Raw genomic sequence first — 27,826 nt, 5'->3', positions numbered from 1 at the left:
TAAGAAAAACTTATAGCTAAACAACTATCTCAGTTTGGAGAGCAGAAAATCATTTCTCAAGATCTTTGTTTGGAGTGTGCTACTGTATGAGTGCGAATCCTGGACATTAGGGAAACAGGAGGAAACAAAACTTGAGGCTGCAGAAATGTGGTTTTGGAGAAGAATTACAAAAACATGTTGGACAGATAAAGAAACAAATGACCTTGTTTTAAAGAACTTAAAAGAGAATCGATGTTTATTAAATGCGATAAAGAAGAGAAAAACAAACTTCCTTGGACATGTACTGACTCTCTTCTCCAAACCATCATTGAAGGTAAAGTACCGGGAAAGAGACCCAGGGGATGAACAAGGATGTGATACATCAGGAACTCCATCGGTGAACTGGCATGTGGTTCATATAGCAACGTGAAGAGGCTAGCCTGAGTACCAGTGGAGCTCCAACTGCAGAATCTAAGGGCAAGAGGGTGGGAAGATGGAGGTAAATGTGAAACAATCATCAAATGTTGCCAGGTGTAAATCTGGACGGGAAGATCCAGGTACTGCGGGCAATGTTGGTAGAAGATGTTGGAGGACGTGCAGTGCAGTGTCCGTCCTCTACTTACCAATGCTACAGCAACAAATCTTGGACAAGTCTTTCTTTTATGTACAGTCTATCAATGTGTGCTTAAGCAGTAAGTCACTGCTCTCCATCTGTTGCCTGTACTTACGGTATATATACAACAGGGGGTTTCCAAAAGGCCACACTTTGTGACCCGCGAGGTGAAGAAAATGTACAAAAAATATTTCATAAATATTCAAAATTGCATTAATTTTTCTACTCTTTATAGGCCCAAGTCAGAACTAATTCATTCCTTAATATTATTTCCTTTTTTTTAAGTATTTACTTGGTCTGAATAATTATTTTTTATAAAAAAATTAAAATCCAAACTTCAGCAGAAAATGAGCCCTCATAAATGCCAGTGCTAGGTCTTAACCATTATAAAACTGGCTATGGGATCCATACCAAATCCTAAACTCCATGCCAACCTTACTGTGGACATTTTATGCAATATAGCATGCAATGAATACCAAGAAATACTTTAATTGCCATTGATGTAATAAGCAGTTTCAATTCTTCATTCTTCTCTCATTGGTAGTACACTGCTCTTACAACTGTATATCATAGTTTACTTCACACTACAGCCACTAAATTGTCCTCCTTTAAGTTTTTTTTCACTACATTATTCATTTCAGTTTGTCTTTAGGTATATATATTTTTACGTTTTGCCATTTGTCAAATATTAATTCAAATGAACTGACACTGTTGGGTGCTCTTCTTCCATATTCAATTGTCCTGGGTATAATAAGTTTTTAAGTTTAAATCTGCTCTATTTGTGAAAGTGTGGCCCGCAATCCTGCCCAAGGTTTCCAATATGGCCCTCGAACCTTTACAAACTGGAAACCCCTGATATACAAGATGCAAGGAGTACAGTTAGCCAATCAATAACACAGGATTCCCTACGTTGGAACTAGCTGAAAGGCGTGAAAAACTTGCGCGAGTTGTCTGGTTCAGGTCCGGAAGGAGCAGGTGTCACAGCTCCATTGTCGTCTCCGAGTTCAGTACCAGTTAGGATAGTATTCAAGCCCTCTTTGTGTACCTGATGGCTGAATGCACCATTCTTGATCAAAAGTTCACTGCATTCAATCTATTCATCTCAAAATTCCGGTGTATCGATTATGATCCAAGATGAATGAGGGAATGAGATGATGTGGGTTAAATCTACAAACACATTAAGAAGGTGACACGTTTTAATGTTTTCGATGGCATCGAGGATGAGATATTATATCTTAAGCATCTGAATCAAGACAGGTCATTTTATAATGATGATGTAATTCCTTATAGCTGCAAACTTTATGTTTAATAACAAAAGAAAATTAAAAACAGAATAATTGAACATTTATTAGATGAAATGCAGTATGTTGTCAACTCACAATAATTTCAGAGTAGTGTCAATTTTATCATTCACCATTGAAAGTTCAATACCACTCGTTCTATGTACTTGTGTAGTTTTTTTTTTTTTTTTTTAATGTCCTGAATCATCTTTGCTTGATCATTTTTCTGATGATACAGAAAATTGTTATGGGCTCCCAATTTTTCAAGTCATTTGGATCTCCAGCCTTGAAAATCAGAATTGTCCTCCCTTTCCTAAATCTTCAGGAACAATGCTCAATCAAATCATTGTGGTCCCCAGCAAAGCTATAAATTTTCCTGCTTTTTAGGCATTTCGAAACTTCAGTCATTTTGTCTGGGTTGGGAGCTGTGTCAAGCCGAATACCGGAAAGGAATATGTTTATGTCACCTACGGTATCGTCATATTTTGAATACTTGAAGAAGTTTATCTTCAATTTCTACTGAAGTTGTCTTTACTGTGAAGTATTCAATTTAATTTATGGGAAACGACATTGAGGCTGTGATCTGCTCTTCGTAACACACACGACTACTCTGTTTCTGCGACTGCAACAGTTGTACTGTGCTATGTCATATCTGCATTCTTGTTTTCTCTTTTCCCTCTCTCGTTTTGATCTTCAAGTTGGGTTAGTTAGAGAATGAGTAAATTTCTGACCCAGTTTTCCTTTCTGATGCATATTAAAATACTTGATGGCAGGATATATTGGCCCAGGTAATTTATTCATTTGGGTTATAAAGAATGAGTCTGCTTCAACTACCTGAAGTGAATCTCATCAGGTGTGTCGTGTGTAATTACTTTATGTGCTCCTCCCATGATTTTATTAGAGTTTCAATGGAGTTAGAATGTGGCGTGGGGATGTCAGTATTTTGTCCATCATGTACAAGGGATTTCGAGGTATCGGGCAAATCATTTGTCTGCCCCGCACAGAATAACTATTAACAAGAAAATGCCTGGGCATCTCTGGATACGCCTTACTAATGTGGATATTCACAGATTTGAAGGATTCTGCACGGTTGTCTGGTGTCAAAAGAACCTTGTTTCTTAATATCAACCATTTCAGATTAATTAACTTATTTATGCCGAACTCCCATAACGATTTGTGTGCCATGAATTTGATTTCCCCTCTCAATTTATTCTATTTATTATGCCTATTTTAATGTTTACTGATTATTTTATGCATAACTATGGTATTTCTCCCCTTGTGTAATGCCCTCGGGCAAAATGAAATTATCTTCCTAAACTATGGCCCTAGGGTAAAGGAGCTTTCCGCCCTAGGAGCGATCTGCCCTATGCTTCTCCCCTTGTTTCCCTCCCTTACCCCTGCGGATGCGCCGTGCTCTCTTTACTCCGCCTGCGAGAGTCGTCTTGCGTGATTGCCTCGTTTAGCGAGGTTGCACGGACTCGCTGTGAGCAGCTGTTCACTTCGTGCCCGGCTCTCTTTCCATCTTGAGCACCGCACGGCTCCGTTGAACCCAGGACCGCTTGGGGTATGGGAGGTAAGCGTTTGACTCTTCATTGAATTGTGGATGATGGGAGGACATTTCATTTCTTCTAAGCCCCTTGATGGGCGCTAAAGATTGGTTTAAGGCATTTTAAAAGCCAAGTTGTTTAAAACCTAGCAAGTGTATATTAGCAAGTTCTCGGTAAACCATGCGTTCTGATTCCTGCAGTTTAGAGCATGTTTTCGAAAGGTTGTACCTCCTTGGTAGGTGTAAGACATGATGTTGGACAGAGCATTTGCTCTTTTAAGAAACATTTGAAACCATTGAATGGTCGCTAAGGGTACCTTGCGCTCCCCCTTCTTGAGTCACTTTGAAGTGGCGTATTATTGATGGTATATGTAGACAGAGTTATTTATTGTTTTCGAGTCCACTGCATGTCATATGGTGAACAGGGCTGGTTCCCTGTGAATTCTACGGGACACGTGTCAATGTAAACCCTCAGGGACGTTAGTTTTTGAAACACTTAACATTTTTCCTATTCTCTTCGATGTTTGTTTTCCTTGCTTAATAAACTTTGTTATACTGTTTTCCTGCCGGTTCCACTATTTGTCCTCTGGGTAGGTTCCATCCTTACATAGTCCAGATCCTATGAGGGCCGCACCTTCTTATGGTTAACCAGAGATAATTTACGGAACAATTTGGTTGCAAATTCTTCTAGAGTCATATATTAGTGGTGCAGAGGACAGAACATGACAAGATAATCAGAAAGAAATCAGCACCTGGAGTGTACTAAATGAAAATTAGAGGTTACAGCAAGATTCATACAAAGAAGGCTGGAGAATGGGAAAGCGCAATTGGTGAGGAGCAGGAGAACTAGCACTGTGGTAAATATCATGTCTGATGCTTATAGGGGAGACAAATGAAAACCAAACACCCACTACAATATGAACATGGGATGGTTTTATTCAAAAGTAATTACCAAAAGCGTTAATATGTTTATTCCACTGGGAGACGAGATGATCAATTCCAGTTTTGTAGAAAGAGGTAGGTCACTGATGGATCCACAACCCATTCTAGCACTTCCTCGTCTGAACAAAACAGACGTCCACGAATGTCTTTCTTCAAATCACCAAAAATGTGAAAACCACAAGGTGAAAGATCCAGGCTGCACGGCGGATGTTGAAGTGTTTCCCAACCAAACCGCTGAAGGGTAGCCTTCGTCCGATTGGAAGTATGGGGGCGAACATTATCATGCAACATGCTAACTCTGTCCCACAGTATTCCAAGGTGTTTTGACTTTATGGTGTGTCACAGTTTCTGCAAAGATCTTCATAGCACTGGCAACACTGATTGAGATTCCATGTTCGAAGAAGTTGACAAGCAGGCAAAGAAGGTCATCGCGACTTTACCGCAACTTGTTTGAACAGCTTTGCATTTCTTTGTCAGGGGAGAATTGTGATGTTTCCATTGTTGGCTTTGCCATTTGCTCTTGGGCTCGAAATGGTGACACCACGGGACAGAAACGCATACTCATCCTCGTGGTACCGCTGCAAATGACTCGGACATGACACCATTCTGTCAATCTTTTGTCCCTCTATCTGTTGATGCAGAACCCACCGCATGCAAATTTTTTGGAAATGAAAATGAGGTTTGATAATGGCATGCGCGGAGCCACGGCTAATGCCGACCGGAACACGAATTTCTTTCTCTGTGATTTATAGGTTTTGGTTTTCCCGGATAAGGCTATTAATCCGGCATATCACATCAGGAGTAACGGCTCAATGGGCCTGTCCAGGGCGTGCATTGCCTTGCAGTGATGTACACCCATCTCGGAATCTCCTATGCCACTAGTGCACACTCGTCATGGACACAGCAGACATGGACTGCAGGATCCTCAGCCACCAGAAAATCAACCACACTGCTCTGCTCCTCTTTGCTTGCCTTCATTTCTACAACTTGACAAACACACTAGACCAGTCCGTGCACCAACAAAGACAACACCCAACAAATGCGTGCACCTGTGAGATGTCACTAAGCAATTCTCTTACCACAACGATGGCAGTATTGACACATAACAACAGTGTTGCTACCTTTTGCACAAAATGTGTGTTATGGCGGGTGTTCGGTTTTCAGTTGACTGCCCCTTATAATAACTTCATTCATGGTGCCACAATCAGTTGATAAAAATTTTTATGGCAGGACAAATTAATAAGATATGTGAGAAATAAATAGTAATATAGATATAACAACAAGACAGATGAACAAGCAACTAAAGGCGGAGCTGAAATATATACAGACGTGTCAACTTTCAAAAGTAAAAAATCAGGAAGTTTTTTCCTGGCATATTCTGACATGTTACGATTCACATTGATGACATAACTGAAAAATATTTAACACATTATACTACTCAATTATGTCATTTATCTTGATTATCCACTGTCCTGAATGCTCAACAGTCTGATATCTTTAACATTAAAAGGAAAGACATTGATTGTAACAGGGGTAGCACGTACCCATTCTACAAGGCTTTTGTAAAAAACAACAGGTTAAAGTTACTGGCCCAAAAATCCAAATGGTAGGAGGTGCACACTTGCGCTTCTTGAAAATTGAAATGAAAAGCTTAAAACCCTATTTGGGCTTAGGACCTGAAGTTACAGAGGCTAAGCCTATATTCCTGAGGTGACTAGCTGGAGAGAAAATTTAAGTTACAAAGATTACAAACTGGAAAAGGTTACAAAATCATAGTCACCTCAAAATCAAGTTGATAGGGAACACGAGAGCGTAGCTCACTCTCTATTCCCTTTGGCTTGTTTGAAATTTACATTTAAAGTTTGAACTTTACAGTTTAGAAATTTAAAGTTACATTATTAAAGATTGGAAACTTTCCCCTCGAGCTAGCTTTCAAAGACTATCACTTAGTTAAGTCAGAACTGCCATTACCTTGAGCTGATGGACTTCTCGGAGATGGACGAGTTTCCCTATCTCCTTTATAAACACACACTCTGTAGACTGGAACAATCAATAGGACAACCTGGTCCGAAAATGTACCAGCTTTTATACCCAACGGGAAAGTTCCCGAAAACTCTGGGCTAAGGCCTGACACACCCCCAATTCTTATTGGTTAATTAAATAAATACCAGAAAATGTCAATAGGCTGAAAAATAAATATACAAAATTTTCTATTGGCCAACATCTTAAGTTGGCGGGAAGAGACAGAAGTGTTGTAAACTTTAACACACAAAAAACAAAGAATAATCAATTCAGTTTAGTAAACCTTACAATACAAAATTACTTTATAATTTTAACACATTCACGCCTGTATCCGAGTTATTGCCTAGAGCGCGTGACCATGCTGTGGACCGTATCCGAGTTAGCCCGGATAAGTGCAACCTTGAATTGGAGCCGTTCCTACGCAGCTGGGATCTTTTTTGGTCACAAATATGTGCGGGAGAGATGAAGGTAATACCTTTATGAATGTTTCTACTCACCAGAAACGACATGGCCACGGCGATTTTCCTTCCCAATGCAACTTTTTTTTTGTAATAATAATAATAATGTTATTGGCTTAACGTCCCACTAACTACTGTTATGGTCTTCGGAGACGCCGAGGTGCCGGAATTTAGTCCCGCAGGAGTTCTTTTACGTGCCAGTAAATCTACCGACACAAGGCTGTCGTATTTGAGCACCTTCAAATACCACCGGACTGAGCCAGGATTGAACGTGCCAAGTTGGGGTTAGAAGGCCAGCGCCTTAACCGTCTGAGCCACTCAGCCCGGCTTTTCTTTGTTTTTTTTTGTTTTTGTTTTGTTTTTGTTTCCGAAGGTAGCCTAGCACTGGCCCAACTAGCTGCGTAGTTGGTTTGTGATTGTACAAGCAGGTGTATAGGCACATTCTGAAATACAACCATGGCGTGTAGGGACAATGCAAGTGTTGACGAAATTGCCGACATCTTTTTCAATGAAGACTCAGGTGATGAACTGATACCTGAACTAAGTGAAATTGAAAGTGACAGTGATGACAGTGAAGACAATTCTCCTGGACACGTGACAGAAAACACAGTACCGGTACCTGAATGTTTGCCTTTATATCGCCCCCCTGCAATCCCATTTACTGCTAAACCAGGTATACATATTGAAACAGAAAACACTAACGTTGTAAATCTATTTCTCAAAGCTGAATTTCTCGAATACCTATGCGAGCAAACAAATGTGTATGCGAGTCATGTAATCAGTGCTGCGCCGGCCCCTTCTCTAAACACTCTCTTGCTCAAACGTGGAGTCCGGTGACTGTTTCAGAAATGAGACAGTTCCTGGGTTTGATGCTCACTACCGGCATCATTAGCAAACCATTTCTCAGAATGTACTGGACAGAAGATCCAATATTCTCCACTCCTATTTTCTCAAAGACAATGTCATGAAATCGCTTCGAAAGTATCCTCTCATTTCTCCACTTTAGTGACAGCAGCGAATATGAGCACAGCACTGACAGATTGTATAAAATCAGACCCATTTTACAGAAACTTTTGGACAGATTTACAGAGCTTTATACCCCCAAACAGACAATTGCTCTGGACGAAGGAATGCTAGCCTGGAGAGGGCGCCTAAGATTCCGCGTATACAACCCCGGTAAAATAATAAAATATGGCATTTTAGTGAGGATGGTTTGCGAATCTAACATGGGGTACATCTATAAACTCATGATATATGATGCAAGTGGTGCAAATATACAAAGCACAGTTTTTCAGCTGCTTGAAAATTATCTTGGCCAGGGGTATACAGTCTATATGGACAATTATTACAATAGCGTTGAACTCGCGAAACAAGTACGGGAACAGAACACTGCCGTATGTGGAACAATACGGTCAAATAGGGGTGTACCAAAAGATCTAAAGGAGCCCTGTCCAACGCGGCGCCCGAGGTGCCCTTTTATGGCGCCCTTCGCAATTAATTTCCAAATTCAATTTTACTTAATATTATTTGAAAACAATGCTTTTGCATTTCAATAAATATTCTTACTTTTCTCTTAAAAATACCGTCCTCAAAGTCAGGAAATTTGTTATATCCGTACCTCCAAATACACAAAGAGCTTTGAGTAAGCCATAAAAGTGATCTAGGCCTAACTGACTCGTGTCCGCAATTAGTGAAGAGGTAGAAGAAAGGTTCAGAAAGAGAGCTATTCGACATGTAAGTAGTTGCGACAAAGGGAAATCCTCCACAAACCTCTCACTATGGGAGGGCTAGCACCAGGTATAAGGCCCTCTCTACTCACGGAGCCAAATATAGCCGCATATTTATTCTGCCAAACAGACCCGCTTCCTTATGATTCGCTTGATTGCAATGCCATAAACTACCTACCATGACAGAGTTTCACCAGGACGACAATGGGACACCCAATTTGCCCCCAAAGTAACTTTAATCCCAACAAAGCTGTGCCGTAAACAATGAACAAACGATTTATGAAAGTCTTGCAATTGGAATGTTCCCAGTTGCTAGCTTTCAGGCAAACATTCAGTATTACTTGTGAGCTAATGCAGAGCTTATGGAATACGTTATGAGTGCCTTGTGTTGTGATAAGTTGTACAGTCAACATGTTTCGTGTGCTTTTTTTCATTAATATTTAAACTTTAAATCATTCAGTTTATAATCAGTTATATTTCATTAAACATAACTCTTCTTAACATGGCTAAAAGGCAAAGAAATTATAACTTTAACAGTGAATGGGAGGACCAGTATTGCTTTATTGAAAACAAAGGAAAGTCTGTGTGTTTATTGTGTAATGCTAGCGTGTCTGTTTCTAAAAGAAGTAATGTACAGCGACATTTTTTGACTAATCACAAAAAATTTGACAGTGAATTTGCTGTTAATTCTGAACTAAGAAAACACAAAGTGAAAGACCTAAAATCTAAATTAGCATTGCAACAATGTGCGTTTAAGAAGCCAGTTCAGCAAATGCGTAACGTGACAATAGCTTCTTACAAAGTTTGTTACGTCCTAGCTAAAAGGAAAAAAGCTTTCATTGATGGGGAAGTAGTGAAAGAAGCTATGCTAAATGCCGCTGAATCTCTGTTCGAATCTCACAAAGATAAATCTGAATTGATATCTTCAATCAAAGGACTTCAGTTGTATCACCAAACTGTTGCTAGGCAGGTTGAACAGATTTCTAATAATATGGAATCTCAGTTACATCAGGATTTGAAATCGTGTGAACATTTTTCACTCCAGTTTGATGAAAGTGCTGATATGTCTGACACTGCTGAGTTGTGTGTATTTGCTAGAATGGTTTTTAATGATTTTACAGTAAAGGAAGAATTTGTCAAGCTATTGCCACTTCATGGATGCACTAGGGGAGAAGACATATTTAATGCTTTCGTTAAATTCACCAAAGAGAGTAACTTACCACTGTCAAAGCTTGTCGCTATGACAACAGATGTGGCACCGTCTATGACTGGTAGATATAATGGATTTCTTTCTCTTTGTGCTAAGGATGAATCATTTCCAAAATTTCTTTCTTATCATTGTATTATTCACCACGAAGCTTTATGCGCAAAGGTTTTAAAGTTCGATCATGTCATGAAAATTGTTTTTTTTTTTTTTTTGCTAGCTGCTTTACGTCGCACCGACACAGATAGGTCTTACGGCAACGATGGGAGAGGAAAGGGCTAGGAGTGGGAAGGAAGCGGCCGTGGCCTTAATTAAGGTACAGCCCCAGCATTTGCTTGGCGTGAAAATGGGAAACCACGGAAAACCATCTTCAGGGCTGCTGATAGTTGGGTTCGAACCTACTATCTCCCGAATACTGGATACTGGCCGCACTTAAACGACTGCAGCTATCGAGCTCGGTCATGAAAATTGTAACTCATGTCGTGAATTATATAAGATCGTCATCTACTCATCATCGATTGTTCAGAAATATTTTAAGTATATTCCATAGAGAAATTGTCCTAATAAATATTCTTTTCTTAATAATTCATGAAAAAAGATCAATTTATAAATTAAAAATTATACGACTGCTTTCTATTGTAGAAATAATTTATATATTTTCTCTTGAGTTATTTGTTTGTTTTAATCTTGTCAATCTTATGTTAATTTTAAGGACACTTCCTCTAAAGCATTACTTTGTCAATTTTATATATTTTTCATCTAAACAGTGTTATGTGGCCGAAGATGTTGATAATATACGAAACATGTACCACTTTTGACCATTAAAAATTGCCTTAAGCAATCATTGTATCGACTAGGTGGAAAATAAATAAATACTTAATTGTGAATCTATTGAAGTGCGATACGGACCATGAAGCTGATTTTATGTAAGTCCAGTCACCTCATACAACAACTGTGTGTAGACCGCTGGATCTGAACACAGGGCTACGGGCCACTAGACACGCGACGACTGTCTGTTGCTTTGACTCCACAGACAGTCCACTAATTCACAAAGTCACACGCAGTGAACAACTAAACAGCTCAACAGTCTTCAACAGCAGGACGATACTCAAAACAGCGAACATTAACGCAGGTCCATTTATCCTCGCTGACTCACGGCAATCCTCAGTTCACCGAAATACACAAGTATTCTCAGGCAGTACACATCTTCCATTCCGTCGTCTCCACCCCATCTACTCACTGGACACTCCGACACCACAACAACAGCTCCTGGTTCAGACCTTGGTGGGACACTAGTGACAGCCAACACCTCTGTCGCCCTCAGCCCAGCCACCGAACCCTAACACAATGAATCTTTTCACCGATTCACTGTCTGCGGTTAGCCTCTCTTTTTATAGCTTGGGTGATTTTGAGCCAGAATTTTCGCGAGGTGGCTAGAGGCAGAACATTCCCGTTGAATCTCCAAGGAACTCACAGGTAAGCCGGCCGACGAGAACAATACACGGAAAGGCCAGTTGGGAGATTCCAGGTCGACTGAGTCACCAGCCCCTTCCTGGAAGTAGCGAAAGGGGCTACCATGGGGCTGGCATATAACAGCATGTTTATATTACTACCAACCTGTAATCTTCTCCTGTTCTTTTCTCACTAAACCGGGCAAGTTGGCCGTGCGCGTAGAGGCACGCGGCTGTGAGCTTGCATCCGGGAGATAGTAGGTTCGAATCCCACTATCGGCAGCCCTGAAGATGGTTTCCCGTGGTTTCCCATTTTCACAGCAGGCAAATGCTGGGGCTGTGCCTTAATTAAGGCCACAGCTGCTTCCTTCCAACTCCTAGGCCTTTCCTATCCCATCGTCGCCATAAGACCTATCTGTGTCGGTGCGATGTAAAGCCCCTAGCAAAAAAAAAAAAAAAATCTCACTAACATGCTGGTCACTATATTTCATGTATTCCAAACCTTTCATAATAGCATTCTTAATCACATTCTTTTGCGATTAGTTTTTTTTTTGCTAGTGGCTTTAGGTCGCACCGACACAGATAGGTCTTATGGCGATGATGGGATAGGGAAGGTCTAGGAGTTGGAAGGAAGCGGCCGTGGCCTTAATTAAGGTACAGCCCCAGCATTTGCCTGGTGTGAAAATGGGAAACCACGGAAAACCATCTTTAAGGCTGTCGACAGTGGGATTTGAACCCACTATCTCGCGGATGCAAGCTCACAGCCGTGCACCTCTAACCGCACGGCCAACTCGCCCAGTTTGGGATTAGATTCATTTTTCCTTTTTGGGAAGATTTCTGATAACTGATGGCAGAGAAAACACAGATTACAGTTCGAGCACTAACAATGATTTATCCCCGGTGTAATTACTGTTGTTTGAAACAGCAGCACATGCACGCAGTTGTGAAAAGTGCGGGACATAGAAGTGCCGCCACCCTGTAAATGAATTATGTAACAAATTACAGCACTGAAAACAAGTAGTCATGATGTTTTTCTCCTCCATATGCATTGTTTGCTAGTACAAGGAGAGGCCTAACACAATTCCATTCTCCACCACTGTCCATGGCTCAGTCTTGTATCTCGACATGGGGGGAGAAAAAGGGCATATTTTGACATAATGCCTTTCAGTTCTGTAATGGCCCTTCACTTAACATTCTGAATTCTTTAATTATCCAGTCTCTTCACTGTAGAAAAGTGGTACCATCAGACACCTCCATTCTGCATTAGTTCATCACACGTAATCTATGGAAACCAGCTATGTGATGTTTGAGTGTCCTACTGTGTTAAAAATTTAAATAACTACTTAACTTTCCATCTATGGACTATTCAAGAGTGTTATGTGACAGGGTTACATCAGATCATGTTCTGTGTTCCTTTCCTTCCATGATGTAATCTCGGTTTGTGATTGGTCAGTTCAAGAACCCATTTAACTTTTGGGCTATATAACAACTCTAATTTTCCCTACACGTCGCTCACAACATCGCTTTGTCATGCCGCGTAAGATAGAGGGATGCAGTACGATCATCTGATCCAGGTTTAATGTAGGACTTGTCCTTTATCAAAGAACTGTAATACATATATGTAGATACCTTGGAATGTGGCGCGAGTGGTAAAATGAATACAAAACAACAGGTAGCATTAAATTCTATCACTAACAGTGTTCTCCCTAGGACCTTTTTAATGGGCGCACCACCCTGCCGTTTTTACAGGCCACCCGGCTAACATAACCTAGACATATGTTAGGTTCATAATATTAATACGTAACTGAGACGCTGGGTGCTCCAAATTAAAATGTAAATACTGTAAAACTATTTATTTAATAATCTTCATAATTCTCAGCAAAATTGCATCAAATACATCGGAGTTTAAATGTTTAGCTTGATTATCCTGTAGTGTTGTGCGCGAGCTGTGTACGGATTAGCGCAGAATCGAGTACTCAATTCCGGATGACATTACACACTCGTATGGCACTCCACATATAAGTTAACTGTGAGTAAGAAGAAAACAGTAGCAATGAAATTGAGTAGAACACTCAGCAAATGTGACCTCAAACTTCATGGAGAGAGAATTGAATGTGTAGAAAGCTTCAGCTATCTTGGAAGTACTGTATCGAACCAGGGGATTGCTAAATTGGAAATCCAGAACAGAGTGACAAAAGGTTCCACGTTCTTCTATCAGGTACAAAATCTAATGTGGGACAAAGCAGTTCCCATAAAAGACAAACAATGTTCAAATCTTACCTCCTGCCAATCATGACATATGGATTTTTACGATCTGCTACGCAAAAATAAGAAGAGACAGAATTAGAAATGAGTGCATTAGAAATGACATGCAAGTGACCTGTACGATGGAAGAAAGACTGAGCATTGCACAGTTGAAATGGTTTGGGCATGTGCAAAGGATGGAAGAGACTAGAACCCCCAGACAATACTTGGAAATGGCATTACCTGGAAGGAGACCTGTTGGACATCCCAGAAGAAAGTGGCTGGACCAAATAAATGCAGACATTATTGAGAAAGGAACAACACTGCAGGATGTGAAATAATTCGTTATATTATCATCACAATATTAGCGCATGTCCGCCTCTGTAGTGTAACGGTTAGCGCTATTAGCTGTCGTCCTTGGGGGCCCGGGTTTCATTCTCGGTACGGCCAGAAATTTCAGACATAAAGTTGGCATAAATAAAACTTTGGAATATACAAAGACATCTAAAAGAGAGGAAACACATTAAAATCAGTCTGCGATGAAAAGCTTGATGACACTCATGTCCACTCATCACAAAACATTATTCCGTAAATTTGAAATACTAGCAAAGTATTGTGTAACATTCAATCTTGACTTGCTTGGTCTCGAAAAATAACTTTTATACACCTGTAAATGATTGATGTAGATATGTATAATTATTACAGAGATGAGTAGTGGCCCAGTAGGTGTTAATCTGTGGTAAAGTCTTACGAGTTACAAGTAACTATTCTCATTTTGGTTCTGTATTGAAGATGACGTATATCACAAATATTATAATAATATTTATAGATCCACCTATTCAATACAATACAATCCAATCCACTATTTCACGTGGTTAAAATTTATACATAATACTTAAAAGTCATAGGTACATGTTTCACCCCCCTTTTTAAAATTTTTTTTTTAATTTTTTTTTTTTTTTTAATAACTCACATTGATCTTACTATCTTGAACTCACGTTATGGGAGTGGAACAAATATCCCCCTTGGATGATTGTGCTTTCACACTCGAGGCTGTCACAGTCCTAATGGTGTATAAGAAGAGGATCCATTTTGGTTTTAAAAGCTCAAATATTCGAGATTAACCACGTTATAATCTTCAAAACTGTTCATTTACAGTATTTTTAACACACTTTCTGTGCATTATCCTCATTTTAGATGTTATAGTATAACATTTTATGAGATCATTGTTTAACATTTTATTCTATAGTTTATAAGATAAGAAAGATCCCATATCCAATAACTTTAAGATTGATATAGGCTGATAATGCTCATTAAAAAAAAGGGTGAAAAATGTACCTATGACTTTTAAGTATTATGTATAAATTTTAACTACAAGAAATAGTGGATTGTATTGTATCTATTGAACAGGTGGATCTATAAATATTATTATAATATTTGTGATAAAAGTCTTAGAGTACGAGAATACTTTTCTCTGCCTTTTTATTTCACCACAGCAATTCAGACCTTTCTTTACAGTATACTGAAGGGAAGCTGCCTTCAGGCGAAGGTGCGAGCCAAGGCAGCCTTGATTTGTCTGCAACTATGTTTGATATGACAATACTGCCAATGTAAAGAATGAAGATTTCTCTACATATTCATGGAAATCAGTTTGTTTAGAAAATGGAGAAGTTTCAATAGAACCAAATGAACAATTTAATCATTTGAAACTAAAACTTGGTGAATATCAGAAACTTGTTTGTAGTTCAAGTCCCTTAACAAATAATACACCAACCTCATTATGAGATTTTAAATTGTAATTCATGCAGGAAAATTGTGCTGAAGCAGTTTGCTCTACTATACACAATAATATACATACAATGTTTCTAGGTAGAGGAACATCACACAAGTATTACATGATCCAATAACTATTACTACAGCAGCAGCTGTTTTACAGGGTAGAGTAAAAATGCCGTCCAATAACAATCAGCGATGATAAAGGGCAACAGGATAAGAACCAACTCTCTAACATTCAGTCTACCAGGAAAAATAAGGTGAAGTAGTTTCATCTAAAGGTCATTCTGCTTGGTCTCAGTTTGACTTTTACATTGAATGACAGTGCGAAAGAAGGAACTACTGTATTCGTGCAAAAAATCTGACAATCCACCATGACCACTAGACACATAGTGTTGTCCAAAATGACGTTATGTTTCTTAGAAGTGAAGCTCCCAGGTACAAAGTGCATTCCATAAGTAATGTGACCAATTTTTTGCTGATGCAACTGTACACCGCAGCGTGTTCTAACCTGCTGGGCTAGGTGGAGGGGGGTGTTAGCTTCAAACGCTCTTTGTCTCATTCGGCAGCGAGCTGCCGGAGAGTCAGGACGTGCGTTTCCGTCAAGCCCGTTTTGAGTTCATGTAACACGGCACAATGGATCGTTCTGTAGAGCAACGGTACGCTATCAAATTTTGCGTTAAACTTGGGAAGTCCGCCACTGAAACGTTTCCATTACTTCAGCAGGCCTTTGGGACTGATTGCTTGTCCAAATCACAAGTTTTCCGATGGCACAAGTCGTTCATGGAGGGCCGAGAGGAGATCACCGACGAACCTCGCAGTGGACGGCCATCAACCTCACGAGTCGACGAAAATGTGACGTGTGTGCACGATTGTTTGACAGACGGCTGAGCCATCAATTGATAGCACAAACTCTAAACATGGCAAAAACAACCGTTTTCCGCATTGTGACTGAAAAGGAGGGTCTCGCGCTGCCGAAGCGACATCAAGGACACGGGGAAAGTTCATCACGGCAACGTGCCAAGTCACAGCGCCTTCATTGTCAACGACTTCCTGGCCTGGACCAACACCCCATTGGTTCCCCAGCCTCCCTGCAGTCCTGACCTGGCTCCCGCTGACTTTTTCTTGTTTCCTCGGTTAAAAGGAGTCATGAAAGGAAAACATTGGGACACGATTGAAAGAATCCAGGCGCATGTTACATCGGCGCTAAAGGACATTCCGGAAAAGGCCTTCCAGGCATGGAAACACTGCCTCCAGAAGTGTATCGACGCAAGAGGGTGCTATTTTGAAGATTTTTGATTATTTGTACGAATATATTCAATAAATGGTTTTTTATGAATTTGGTCACATTATTTATGGAACGCACCTTGTATTTAGTTCTCCTTCCGGGTTGAACTGTGTTGTTTTCTGCCTGGGAGACTGATTACCTCGGATCGAGTAGGGATATTTCAGTCGCCTTGACAAAAAATACTGCAATGTATTCGAATGTCTTAAAACTGTATGGAAGATACAGAAAATAACAACACGGCGCAGCCCAGAAGAAGAACCAAATGACATTATGTTATTTGCCCCGTTTGAATCTGGATTATCACTGCTGGTAAGAGGATAGGTTCCTACCCTCATTTTAACTGTCATGGCCTGGACACCATTTTTCATCCACCCTATATATCCTTAATGAACATATATTTCACTACATACTATGATGACAGAAAACTTACCGATACTGTCTGCAAAGTCAGCCAGTCAATTGGCACAACAACAACAAAAAAAGTAAGAAAATTATCACAATTTTTACCAGTACAAGAAGATTTTTTTCCTACTTGTATGTCACACTATTTCATCTAGGTTTTTGGCGGTGATGGGTAAGGAAAGGGAAGGTAGCTGCAATGGTCTTGAGCATGGTACAGCCCTGACATTTGTGTGGTATAAACAATGGGAAATCATAAACACAACACTTCTGGGCTGCTGACAGTAGGGTGTGAACCCACCGTTTGCCGTGCACCCAACACATTTGTTTAAACAGGCATATTAGGTGCATAAATGTGAGGGAATTCTTTGAAATACAAAAGAGACAACAAATTTTACTTGCAATATTAGTCTGATGATGATTTTGGTGAGAAACCACATAATTTGCAGTGGCGAAATCTCTCGTTACGATGGGATGGGATCTTGTAGTAGAATCCAAACCAGCGAAAAGGGACTACTAAAAATCACAGAAATAGAACCATCCAAAAGCTGGTTCTATTCCTGTGATTTTTAGATCTACAGCTGTGAAAAGTTTTTTTTTTTTTTTTTTTTTTTTTTTGAAAGTGACTACTCCTTTAAAAAAATCTCATTTGAATTTGCCAGGATTTGAATCTTGGCTGTCTTGTGAGAAGCTCTCAAGGCTACTATGCTTCTGCTTTATTCAATGAGATCACGTCAATAAATTCCCAGACTGGTCTCATAAACAGTTCACTGTGCACCTTTGGCCTCCATCACATTCAATGTGGTCCCTTTTTGAGGCTAGACAGTGGCGCAGCCAATATTGGAAGTCATTTTCTCGCAGCATGTTCAAAACGAACAGTGATTCAGTTTGAATTTCTGACCACTGTCTGAAATCAATTACTACCTGATTATAAAAACCCCAAATCAACATGCACTTGTGTTGCTTTTGACTTGCCTCGCTTTCTTCAGTCGAGGTGACCCTACGCTTTTCTATTGACTGAATTGTTGTTTATTTTTGAGGTCAGAGACGTAAACCCTAGTTTTGTCACCTGTAATTATATTGGAAAGAAAGGTGCAGTCATTGCTAGCAAAATGTCAAGTCTTTGTTGCTTTTGGTCATCATTCAGGACTCTGAGCACAAACAAAACACTACTGGAAATCTTCTGTTAGAATTTTGTGGCAGGTTTCATGACTGATTCTCATTAGTGCATTTACTTCTTAATGGTTCAACGACTATCTTCGGTGATAGTCTGATGCACTTTTGTGATCACTCCCGACACTGAAACAAACACTGGCCAACACCATTATGAATAAATGTTTTGCCCTCCTTAAAGCCATGAAACTATACAAATATTTGGGAACATCCCATAGCCTACTCCTCAAAAGCCATCTTCAGCATTTCAAAACACTCTGAAGCTGTTTACCCCAATTTGAAGCAGAATTTGATGCAAACATGCTGTTCATGTAAATCTTCCATTTTGGTATTAGCAGAGAACAACGCACTTACAAACACAACTTCCGATGCAGAAAACAAGCTCATTTTCAGTACACTGACTCATGGTGGTACTGCTTTCGGCTCCATACGAGCCCGGGTAGTAAATGACTAGATTTTTACATATGCTATGCCATTATAAAATTAAGAGATTTCTTTTAATGTAGAAAATGTGCTGACAGATGCAGGAAGAAAGATCTGTTAGAATCAGTTTCTCAGGATTGAAAGTATATATTAAAAGTAAAAAGAGAGGAGAAAACGGGATGTGTTTGGGCACCAGGTGCTAAAAGGGAGTGAGAAGGAAGCGGACAGCAAGAGGCAGGAGGTCCGTATTTTAACAGACATTACCTGACATCACAGTTGGGGATGTTCATGCTCTCCTTGAAGACTCCATTCATGTAGATCGATGGTGAAGTTTCTCTAAGTTTGGCCACCATCCTCAGGATGTCCTGTTTGCCAGACTCCACAAAGGACAACGAGCTAGAATGAGCAATCCATGGTAGGACTGCAATGGAAGTGAAGCCATGACCACGAGGATTGGAGTTCCAGTGCATGGGAACTAGCTGAGGAGGGTGATGCAGATCATGATGCTACAACAGAGGAAACAGAAAATATAACTTTAATGGGCGAAGTTAATACGAGTGGTAACCTGAAACATGCCATAAAACTGTGTGTGACACAAGAGAAACCATTAAGATTTATTTTCAATAATAATAATAATAATAATAATAATAATAATAATAATAATAATAATAATAATAATAATAATAATAATAATAATTGTACCGGGCGGTACACCTCTACGACGCAAGTTCAAATCTTGTGCCAATTTAATCTACTCTACAGGAGAAACCCTGAACTTTAAAAACCGAACTAACTCTACGGTTTATCAGAAGATGTCACTGAGTGTTTCTGATTTACTTTTGTTTTTTAGTGATCAAGAAGTGTGGATATTCTCTAACAGATGTCTCTACTAATAAACTATGATTACGCACTCTGGCGCGAAGGAATGAACTTTCTTGAAGAAATTTTGTATTCAAAAGTTGCTGTCTTTACTAAATTTTGTTCTTTTATTTTTTGGGTTGGCAATATTAATCCTTCCTTCCGCCAGTTTTGAACTTAGCCAATCCCAAATTTCTTTAATTAATTTTCAGCCAATCATGTATGTCTTCTTCGATATGGATATGTAGCTCTAAGCTATCCAATAAAGTTGAGGGGGTGTGTCTACTCATTCTTGAAAGGTCTCGAATTTTCCACGAGGGTATAAAAACTGCTGATTTTCCTGTCTCCTGGCCACTAGTATAACATCTAACTCAGTGGGTGAATATGTAGCAGGGGGCGGGAAGCGCCTCGTTCTTCAGACAGCAGATCTTCAACAAGGTAATGGCCTTTTAGCATCCTTATTTCTTGCTAGCTCAGCAGTTTAACTCTCGGGGAGGGTTCAAAACCTTTAATACGTGACCTACCACTTTAAAATGTAAATTCCTCTTCTGTCTATGTGAAAACTACAAATCTCTTTCACTGTAAAGCGGGGATAGAGAGTGCTTTACCCTCTCGAACTCCCTTTCATTTTGAAATTGAGGTGACCACGTTTTTATAACCATTTCTTCTTTTCCTTAATGTATTAAAGTTTTCTCGTACAAGTCACCTCCCTAGCTTGGGACTAGCCCCTGTGTATCGGCCTAGAGCCACTTAGGTTTTAAAAGGTGTATTTTGGAGTGCAAGTTCACGCCTCCAGTTCTTTCTGTACTTTGGGCCAGTAACTCATCCTGATGTTTTGTTTTCTTCAGGCAAAGGCCCTGTAGGTTGGGTATTAGATACCCCTGTTTCACTGTATGTGTGCCTTGAGGGCAGTTAGGAGTAAGGGTTGTTGTGGCCTTTGATAAGGCTTGTAAAAAATCGAAAGCAGGTCAGCTCTTTCTGGTATTTTGCAAGGTGCCTCTAGGAGGCCTGACATTATTAAGCGGGAGCAAGAGCTCCATGTAATGAAGGGGTTTTCTGCCCTTTGTTAAATTGTGGGTGTGAGCTGGGAGCTCATACTTTGGGGCTTATAGCCCAGAATTTGTAAAGTTGCTATGTACCTGATTTAACTGTTGTTATTTGTTGTACGCTCAAAATTTTATGTTACCATTGTTAAGTTTTGAAAATATAACCTTGTTGAAATTTGAATTCAAACTTTTGTAGTTGAGACCTATTCCAGCCCGCACCTTCTTTCACCTCTAACTACCACGGATACCTCCGTAACAATAATAATAATAATAATAATAATAATAATAATAATAATAATAATAATAATAATAATAATGTTATTTGCTTTACGTCCCACTAACTACTTTCACGGTCTTCGGAGACGCCGAGGTGCCAGAATTTAGTCCCGCAGGAGTTCTTTTACATGCCAGTAAATCTACCAACACGAGGCTGTCGTATTTGAGCACCTTCAAATACCACCGGACTGAGCCAGGATTGAACCTGCCAAATTGGAGTTAGAAGGCCAGCGCCTTAACCGTCTTAGCCACTCAGCCCGGCTAGGAGATATTTTCAATACACTGATAGGGATGTAAATATATTTAACTGCCAATTACAGTAGAGCCCCAGTAATTCATACTAATTACCTCTAATTACAAAAACTTCAATAACATAGAAAAAAGACCAAATCAAGATGTAATGCATGAATAAAAAATGTTTAATGAGAGGTACAAAATAAAGGTAAAACTATACAGTACATACCTATGTTATATATAGGCTAATGTTAAAAAGTTTAAAAGAAACATAAATTTAGATTTTACAGAAAGTGTCCACAGTGCAATAACGGACAGATCCAAATCCAAGTTCCAACGGGGCCAGCGGAGAGTTAGTCCGTCACCTAACTTCCAAATTCCTGTTCAGGTTCTCTGTCTTTAGTCTTTAATTAATTTGGATATATTTCTTTGTTTTTAAACCTCAGTTGTCAATAGCAAGATCTCAATATTCAAAAGGTTTCTGTCGAAGTTCATCACAACATTAAATAAGACTAATCCATGCCAAAGGAAGATCTATATCCTAATTTTAAACTTTTTGTGCACTTTGTTATATGTGACACATAAATTGGATCTCTCCACATCAAGACCTTGTGTAACAACACATCAAAGCGTAATATGAAAACATCTACGAATATTTATTTATTTGGCATGTCTACGTCATCTAACATTATCACCCATTGTTCGGAACTGTTGTCTAAAAGTGGAATTTACCATGCACATTTAATTTAAAAACGGTATCTCCCGTTATTACGTCTTTGCTGGATCTTTCTGATTCGCTGGATTATCGATCGATTGCTGCCTGCTTGCACAGTGGGGACTTTGAATGCTGGGAGCTTCTCTCTTCCGCCGCCTCTGTGAGAGAGGAAGCAGTCTGGTGAGTTCCACCATCCAACATGGCATGGCTATGTTAAGCCGCGCGCGTAAAAAGACATCTTGCCGTAGTCGGAGTGTGTTAGAAATGGAGTGTGACTCTCCTGGATGAGTGTGAAGAAGCTAGGGCAATGCCTTGGTCCTGTTGTATATATATTTTTGTTTTGTTTTGTGCTCCAACCCATATTTATTGCACTCGTGTAAGAAGAAAACTTCATGTGTGTGTGTGTGTGTGTGTGTGTGTGTGTGTGTGTGTGTGTTAGCTGTTTACTGACATGCCACTTGTACTAGTCATGTAAGTTCTTATACTGGATATATATCTCCACTAAAGTAAGTACTGAAAATTATACCTAATTCTGGTGATCTCGTATGACCATGGATTAAAAGTGAGCGATCTTATCGTGGATTTGACCAACATCATAACGCACCCTTTTGGCAACGTCTGTTAAACAACCGTAAAAACATTTTTAAAACCTTGTATCGGTTTGGACCAAATTCTTAAAAGCTATGTAACTAAACTGTGTGGGAATTTGGAATCGCTAATTATGCGTCTATGAGGTTGTATTTTGTAAGAGTTGTTTAAACTTACTGTGTTGTCGTTCGTACCTTATTTGTTTACTCATTCTTTGGGATTATTATTATTATTGTCGTGATTTTTATTATTATTATTATTATTTTTATTCTGTTATTTATTTCGGTGTGTATTTTCCTCCCTAATTTTTCTTCGTTGTTTGAATTTGCCTTCTACTGTGTTGCTATTGCGTTTGCTGGCTAATTATTTGTATGTGATCGTTATTTGCATTGTTCGGGACTTTAATTAATGACACCTCATGTACGCATCTTAGCGTAATGTGACAAAAGGCTTTTCAGTCTGTCAACCACACAGCAAATACAATGTAAATTAAAACACTATAAACATATCTGTAAAACACACACTAACATACAAAGAATGACATGTTTCGTTCTACAAGAACATCCTCAGATTCTATCAAATCACTTAAAAACAAGCTTATATATGTACAGTATTGTTTACGTAGTGTAAACTTGTCAATGATAGAGAGATTAGTGATAGCATGAAACAGTAATGACAAAAAATAAAATATATACAATTATTAATATGATGAAAAACTTACGTATTTATCTAGACTGCCGATGTTAAGTCCGTTGTCACCAAATACTATTTCAGGACTGTGGTCATGGAAAGTTTGTGGTGAGCCACACTGCGCGTGGAGAGGGGAGGGCAAGAAAGGGAGGGGCCTTGTAGAGCGATGTGGATCTCTCCTATTGGATGATTAAATCGAGTAGACTATAGAGTGGAGAGGGGAGGGAGATGTAGGGCGGAGCGGCTGGAGCGCTGTGGAACCTTCCATCAACATTGGGGAGGGGAAAGATGTTATTGACCTGTAATCCAAAACCCCCGCCATTCTAAATTATCAAAGCTGTAGGCAAACTGTTTAACAAAAGCGAATGTAATTTCGTACTATCACCTATTGGATAAATTATTAATACGATGATTTTTGATAACGTCAATTCTGCGAAAAATTGAAATTTGCTGGTCGATATTTAACTTAATATATGCTATTCTCTTAACGTTTTCTTGTCACATACTACCCATTGTTTGGGGTTCCTTGCCTTTGTTTATTATTACGTATTGTGTCATCTCATCTTATCTGATGGACACGTTTTAATTTTGGTGGCTTTGATGCCTATCATGGGATTATGGCTTGGCGTCGGTAACTGGTAGCTTCTGTTGTGTGCTTCTGTGTTCTGTTTTTTTTTTAATTAATTTTTTTTTTTTTTGCTAGGGGCTTTACGTCGCACCGACACAGATAGGTCTTATGGCGACGATGGGATAGGAAAGGCCTAGGAGTTGGAAGGAAGCGGCCGTGGCCTTAATTAAGGTACAGCCCCAGCATTTGCCTGGTGTGAAAATGGGAAACCACGGAAAACCATCTTCAGGGCTGCCGATAGTGGGATTCGAACCTACTATCTCCCGGATGCAAGCTCACAGCCGCGCGCCTCTACGCGCACGGCCAACTCGCCCGGTCCGTGTTCTGTTATTATGTGGGAACGTTTATAGTATTTTTCCCTTGATATTCCTCATTTAGTTGGATTTGCTTTCCACTATAATTTTATTGTGATTTAATCTTGTTTAATTAATTTGTGTGATTTTTATTCTGGGTTGGAGCCACTATCTTCTTGGTGTATGTGACTTTGCGTGTGCCTTGTAATTATTTGTATTGGTAGTGTAGCAAATTTCAATTTTAAGCAGTATTAGTAGTTGCGGGCCCGCATACTGATGATCACCCAACTATTTTTTTTATGAATTTCTGTGTAGCAATTATCTAGAGTTTATCGTTGAAATATTCTGGTTGCAACAAATTTTTCCTTTTTTAAATATTTTAATCTTTCTATACTTTAAGTTAACATTATTGACAATTTTATTTAATGGTATCAGTTTTGAGTTTTCCAATATTTGATTATTTGAAGAATCCTTTGTTGATATCAGCTTCATTTATCCTAATTCAAAATTCATTATGAAATATTGTTTCTCATTTTAATTTTCATTGCGTTTTGGGTTTCAAAAGAAAGTATATATAAACTGCATATAAAAAATTATGAAATTTCACTTTTTATTTATTAAGTAAAATTCTTTCATTTAATTTTAATCTTGCCTCTTATTTAGTAGCTAGTAATATTGACCTGGCAACCCTTCAAGTGTTAGTATCAAGATCCTGCCCTTTATCTTCCATGTTTTGGCCCTGCACACGTTGTATTTTGTGCTACTGCCCTCATGGTAAGTAATTGTGTTTTGTTTTCATTTTGTCTTTAATGTAATTTCATTGTTATGTCTGTGTACATTCTTCTTGATGAGGTTGCACAAAGAACAATTTAAAGACTTTAGTGATTGGCTTGCCAGAACATGTGATTTTACGACTTGATAGATGCACTTTCTATTCATATTTTAATTTGATGTTTCGTTTTAGATTTTAATGAGTCATGCACTAGTTTCCCATAGATTTTAATTCCAATGTTCTTTTAATATTTTAGCATTAATGGTTTAGAACTGATGATATTAGCTGAAGTTGTCCGCTAAGTGGACAAAACATGTACTACCGTAGTAGTTGCTGTAAGGTAATAATTTTATCTGAATATAAAGTGTATTGAATTGGTGGATCTTTTACATTTGTACATGTTTAATAATACTATACAAATAATTTTTATGAAGGATTTTGAAGTAAAGTACTCTATCTAATATTTTTTCTAATGAAGTAATATTTTATTATTCCCATCTTTGAGGGAACAACCACCCAGCTGTTGGACCAGCATACAGTACTGTCACAGCACTTTGAATGGCTTCTGCAGTCATATTTTGCCTAAAGGCATATTCTCTTGCATTTGCATCTCTCGTATTCTACACTGCCAGTAACAGATGAGTTTATGGCATACTTGAGAACAGACACAATAAGAGAGAAGAAAATGAAAGTGTGGAAAGTAAATGATATGGAAATAAAGGATAAATTCCAAGGCAGTTTGAAACAACACTTACCCAGAACAGAGGTGGAGAGCATGGGACATGTCCAAGAACGCATCTGTAAGCTTTACAGAGAGCGCATGTAGTAGAACACCGACAAGTCAAGGAAAAGGAGACCTCATGTTGGAATGAGAGAGGAAAGAAAGCACTAAATGTCAAGAAGAAAGCATACCAATTATGGAATAGACATAAAAAGACAAAAGCAAAATAAAATATCAGGAGATAAAAATTAAGTGCAAGAATAGTAATTGAAGGGATTTACAAGAGAGTTGGATGCTGCAAGAACTTTGAGGAAGAAAAACAAAAAAAGTCTACAAAAAGCAGGTGAAGAGGAAAGTGGACAGACAATAACCCAAGAAGAGGAGGTAAAGAAAAGATGGAAAGATCATTTGAACAAATAGCTGAATGTGGTTTAGACAAGATAACAGAGGAACAGCGTGAGGATACAGAAGCCAAGGATGACATCACAATGGAAGAGATGAAAACTGCAATCAAAGTATGTTTGCTCCTTCCAGCTACTATGCTTGGATTGAACTAGGTTGTTGGTTTCAACAGTAGCTTGCTAACACAAATCTAAACATAGAGTAGGAGAGGCTGCACTAAGATAAGTTCAAATTTCCTGCCGAATTTTTAAGGTGTTGAAGAGAGACAGCATTCATATATGATTTTTTACTCTTGTTCATTATATCTCCCATTCATAATCACAGACAAGTTTATGTACACAATTTTGTACACATATAAACACGTTAAGAAAGTGATCTGATAGAATCTGAGGATGTTATTGTAGGGACATTTCATTCTGTTTACAATAAAATATTTTCTTTCACAGGAAAAGTGTATTAATAAATTTTGTGTCAGACAGACTTAGAAGCCTTAAAGGTTTTATTCCACTACTTAGGAAAGGTGAAATGTACTATTTACAGCAGATCGCTAATTTTAACTATTGCCTCCTGATATTGGAGAATATCAACCCAGCCATTTCATACGTTTTTTTGTTATGAAGCCTGACGCAAAATTGCTTCTTGTGTGCACACATTTTTCACTCAAAATGCAGTTCAAAATGTGGAGTAATACATCATCATCCAGACAGGTGCCTCTCTTTAAAACTGTTATCACTCCAATTCTTCTCCATCCACGACTCCTCTTTCTATTTACCTTCCCCACTATGAAAGTTTTTTGTATACATTCTCTTTCTCAGTATGTCTCCTACCTATCCAGGGCTGCCTTATGTCACGGATTTCACCGACAGTCCACGGTTTTATAGAGTACGAAGACTGTGATATTTTATTTTAGTTATTTAGAAGTTTTGAATCAACTTTCAGTAATTTGCAAATTGGATGAGAGTCTTCTCTTTGACAGGTTGTAAATTGGAATTTTTTTCTTTTCGTGGCAGATATAAAGGTTGAAACTTGAGAGAGAGAGAGAGAGAGAGAGAGAGAGAGAGAGAGAGAGAGAGAGAGAGAGAGAGAGAGAGAGAGAGAGAGAGAGAGAGAGAGAGAGAGTGTGTGTGTGTGTGTGTGTGTTATCCTCTTCTTCTGAATAGTATCTGTGTTGGACTCTCACTCTCTGGACACTACTTCATTTGGCATTAAATAAAGATGATAAAAACATACTAATGTTATATCCTTATACTTAATGCTTCTTTTTATTGGCCATTCTAACACACAAACTATGCCCTGGTTTTGGACATGGGGACTGAGAAGAGATGGATGAAGAACTGGGATTGACGAGGAGAGTGTCTATCTATTTGAAGACGGCAGTTTGCGAAGATGTGGAGAATGGTCTTGTCCTTTTGTGTTTTTATGTTTGTCCTTGTCTCCTTTTTATGTGCTCTCTCTTCCCACAATTAACCTGTCACTGTGTCCAATTATGTGTTCCTTTCCTTGTTTCTCTCTCTCTCTCTCTCTACGATATATATGACTTAATATCTTCCTTAGTTATTTTAGGGCCTTGAGTACCCTCATCACATTCCTCCTCCTCTTCTATTTCAATGTTGCAGACATGTCGGTTACTGTATATGAATCGTATCGTTCCTCCATGTACGTTTTCCACACATCCTTCTACATCTTCTACATCAGATGGTGATCTTCCCTTCTTGTTTATCTATCTATCTATCTATCTATCTTGGTTCTCGTTTATTCATGTTCTTTGCTAATCTATACATTTTATCCATTTTGCCAACATCCTCAAACGTTTCTATTTCTAGACACTGATTTTCCATACATTCTTCTCTAGCTTTATCTGTTGTACTCCTCGGGTCAATATTCAGTATTCTTTTCTTCATTCTTCTGTGGGATCACATTTCCATTTTCTTTTTTCCTCCATCTTGTCAAGGATTTTTCAAGTTATCTAGTCCTTCCCATTCCTCTGATTTCTTCCATTTCCTGATTTCTGCCTCTATTTTTTTACAACGATATATTTCACGTTATTCCATTTCTCATTTACATCATCTTTCTGTTACAAA

At 38.8% G+C, this 27,826-nt stretch overlaps 1 protein-coding gene across 2 annotated transcripts in view; it reads right to left on the bottom strand.

The window, feature by feature from the left end:
- LOC136881251 (amino acid transporter heavy chain SLC3A1) overlaps positions 1 to 27,826 on the bottom strand; it is a 90,535-nt gene that overhangs the window by 12,778 nt on the left and 49,931 nt on the right. For both annotated transcript variants that reach the window (XM_067154010.2, XM_067154009.2), the window contains exon 7: positions 18,787 to 19,028. In XM_067154010.2, coding sequence (XP_067010111.2) covers positions 18,787 to 19,028 — 242 coding nt within the window. The remainder of the gene's footprint in view (positions 1 to 18,786; positions 19,029 to 27,826) is intronic.

This window comes from Anabrus simplex, chromosome 9, assembly GCF_040414725.1.
Source record: "Anabrus simplex isolate iqAnaSimp1 chromosome 9, ASM4041472v1, whole genome shotgun sequence".
NCBI lineage: Eukaryota > Metazoa > Arthropoda > Insecta > Orthoptera > Tettigoniidae > Anabrus > Anabrus simplex.
Note: the sequence above shows the minus strand (reverse complement) of the source record. Positions and strands in the feature narration are given on the sequence as shown.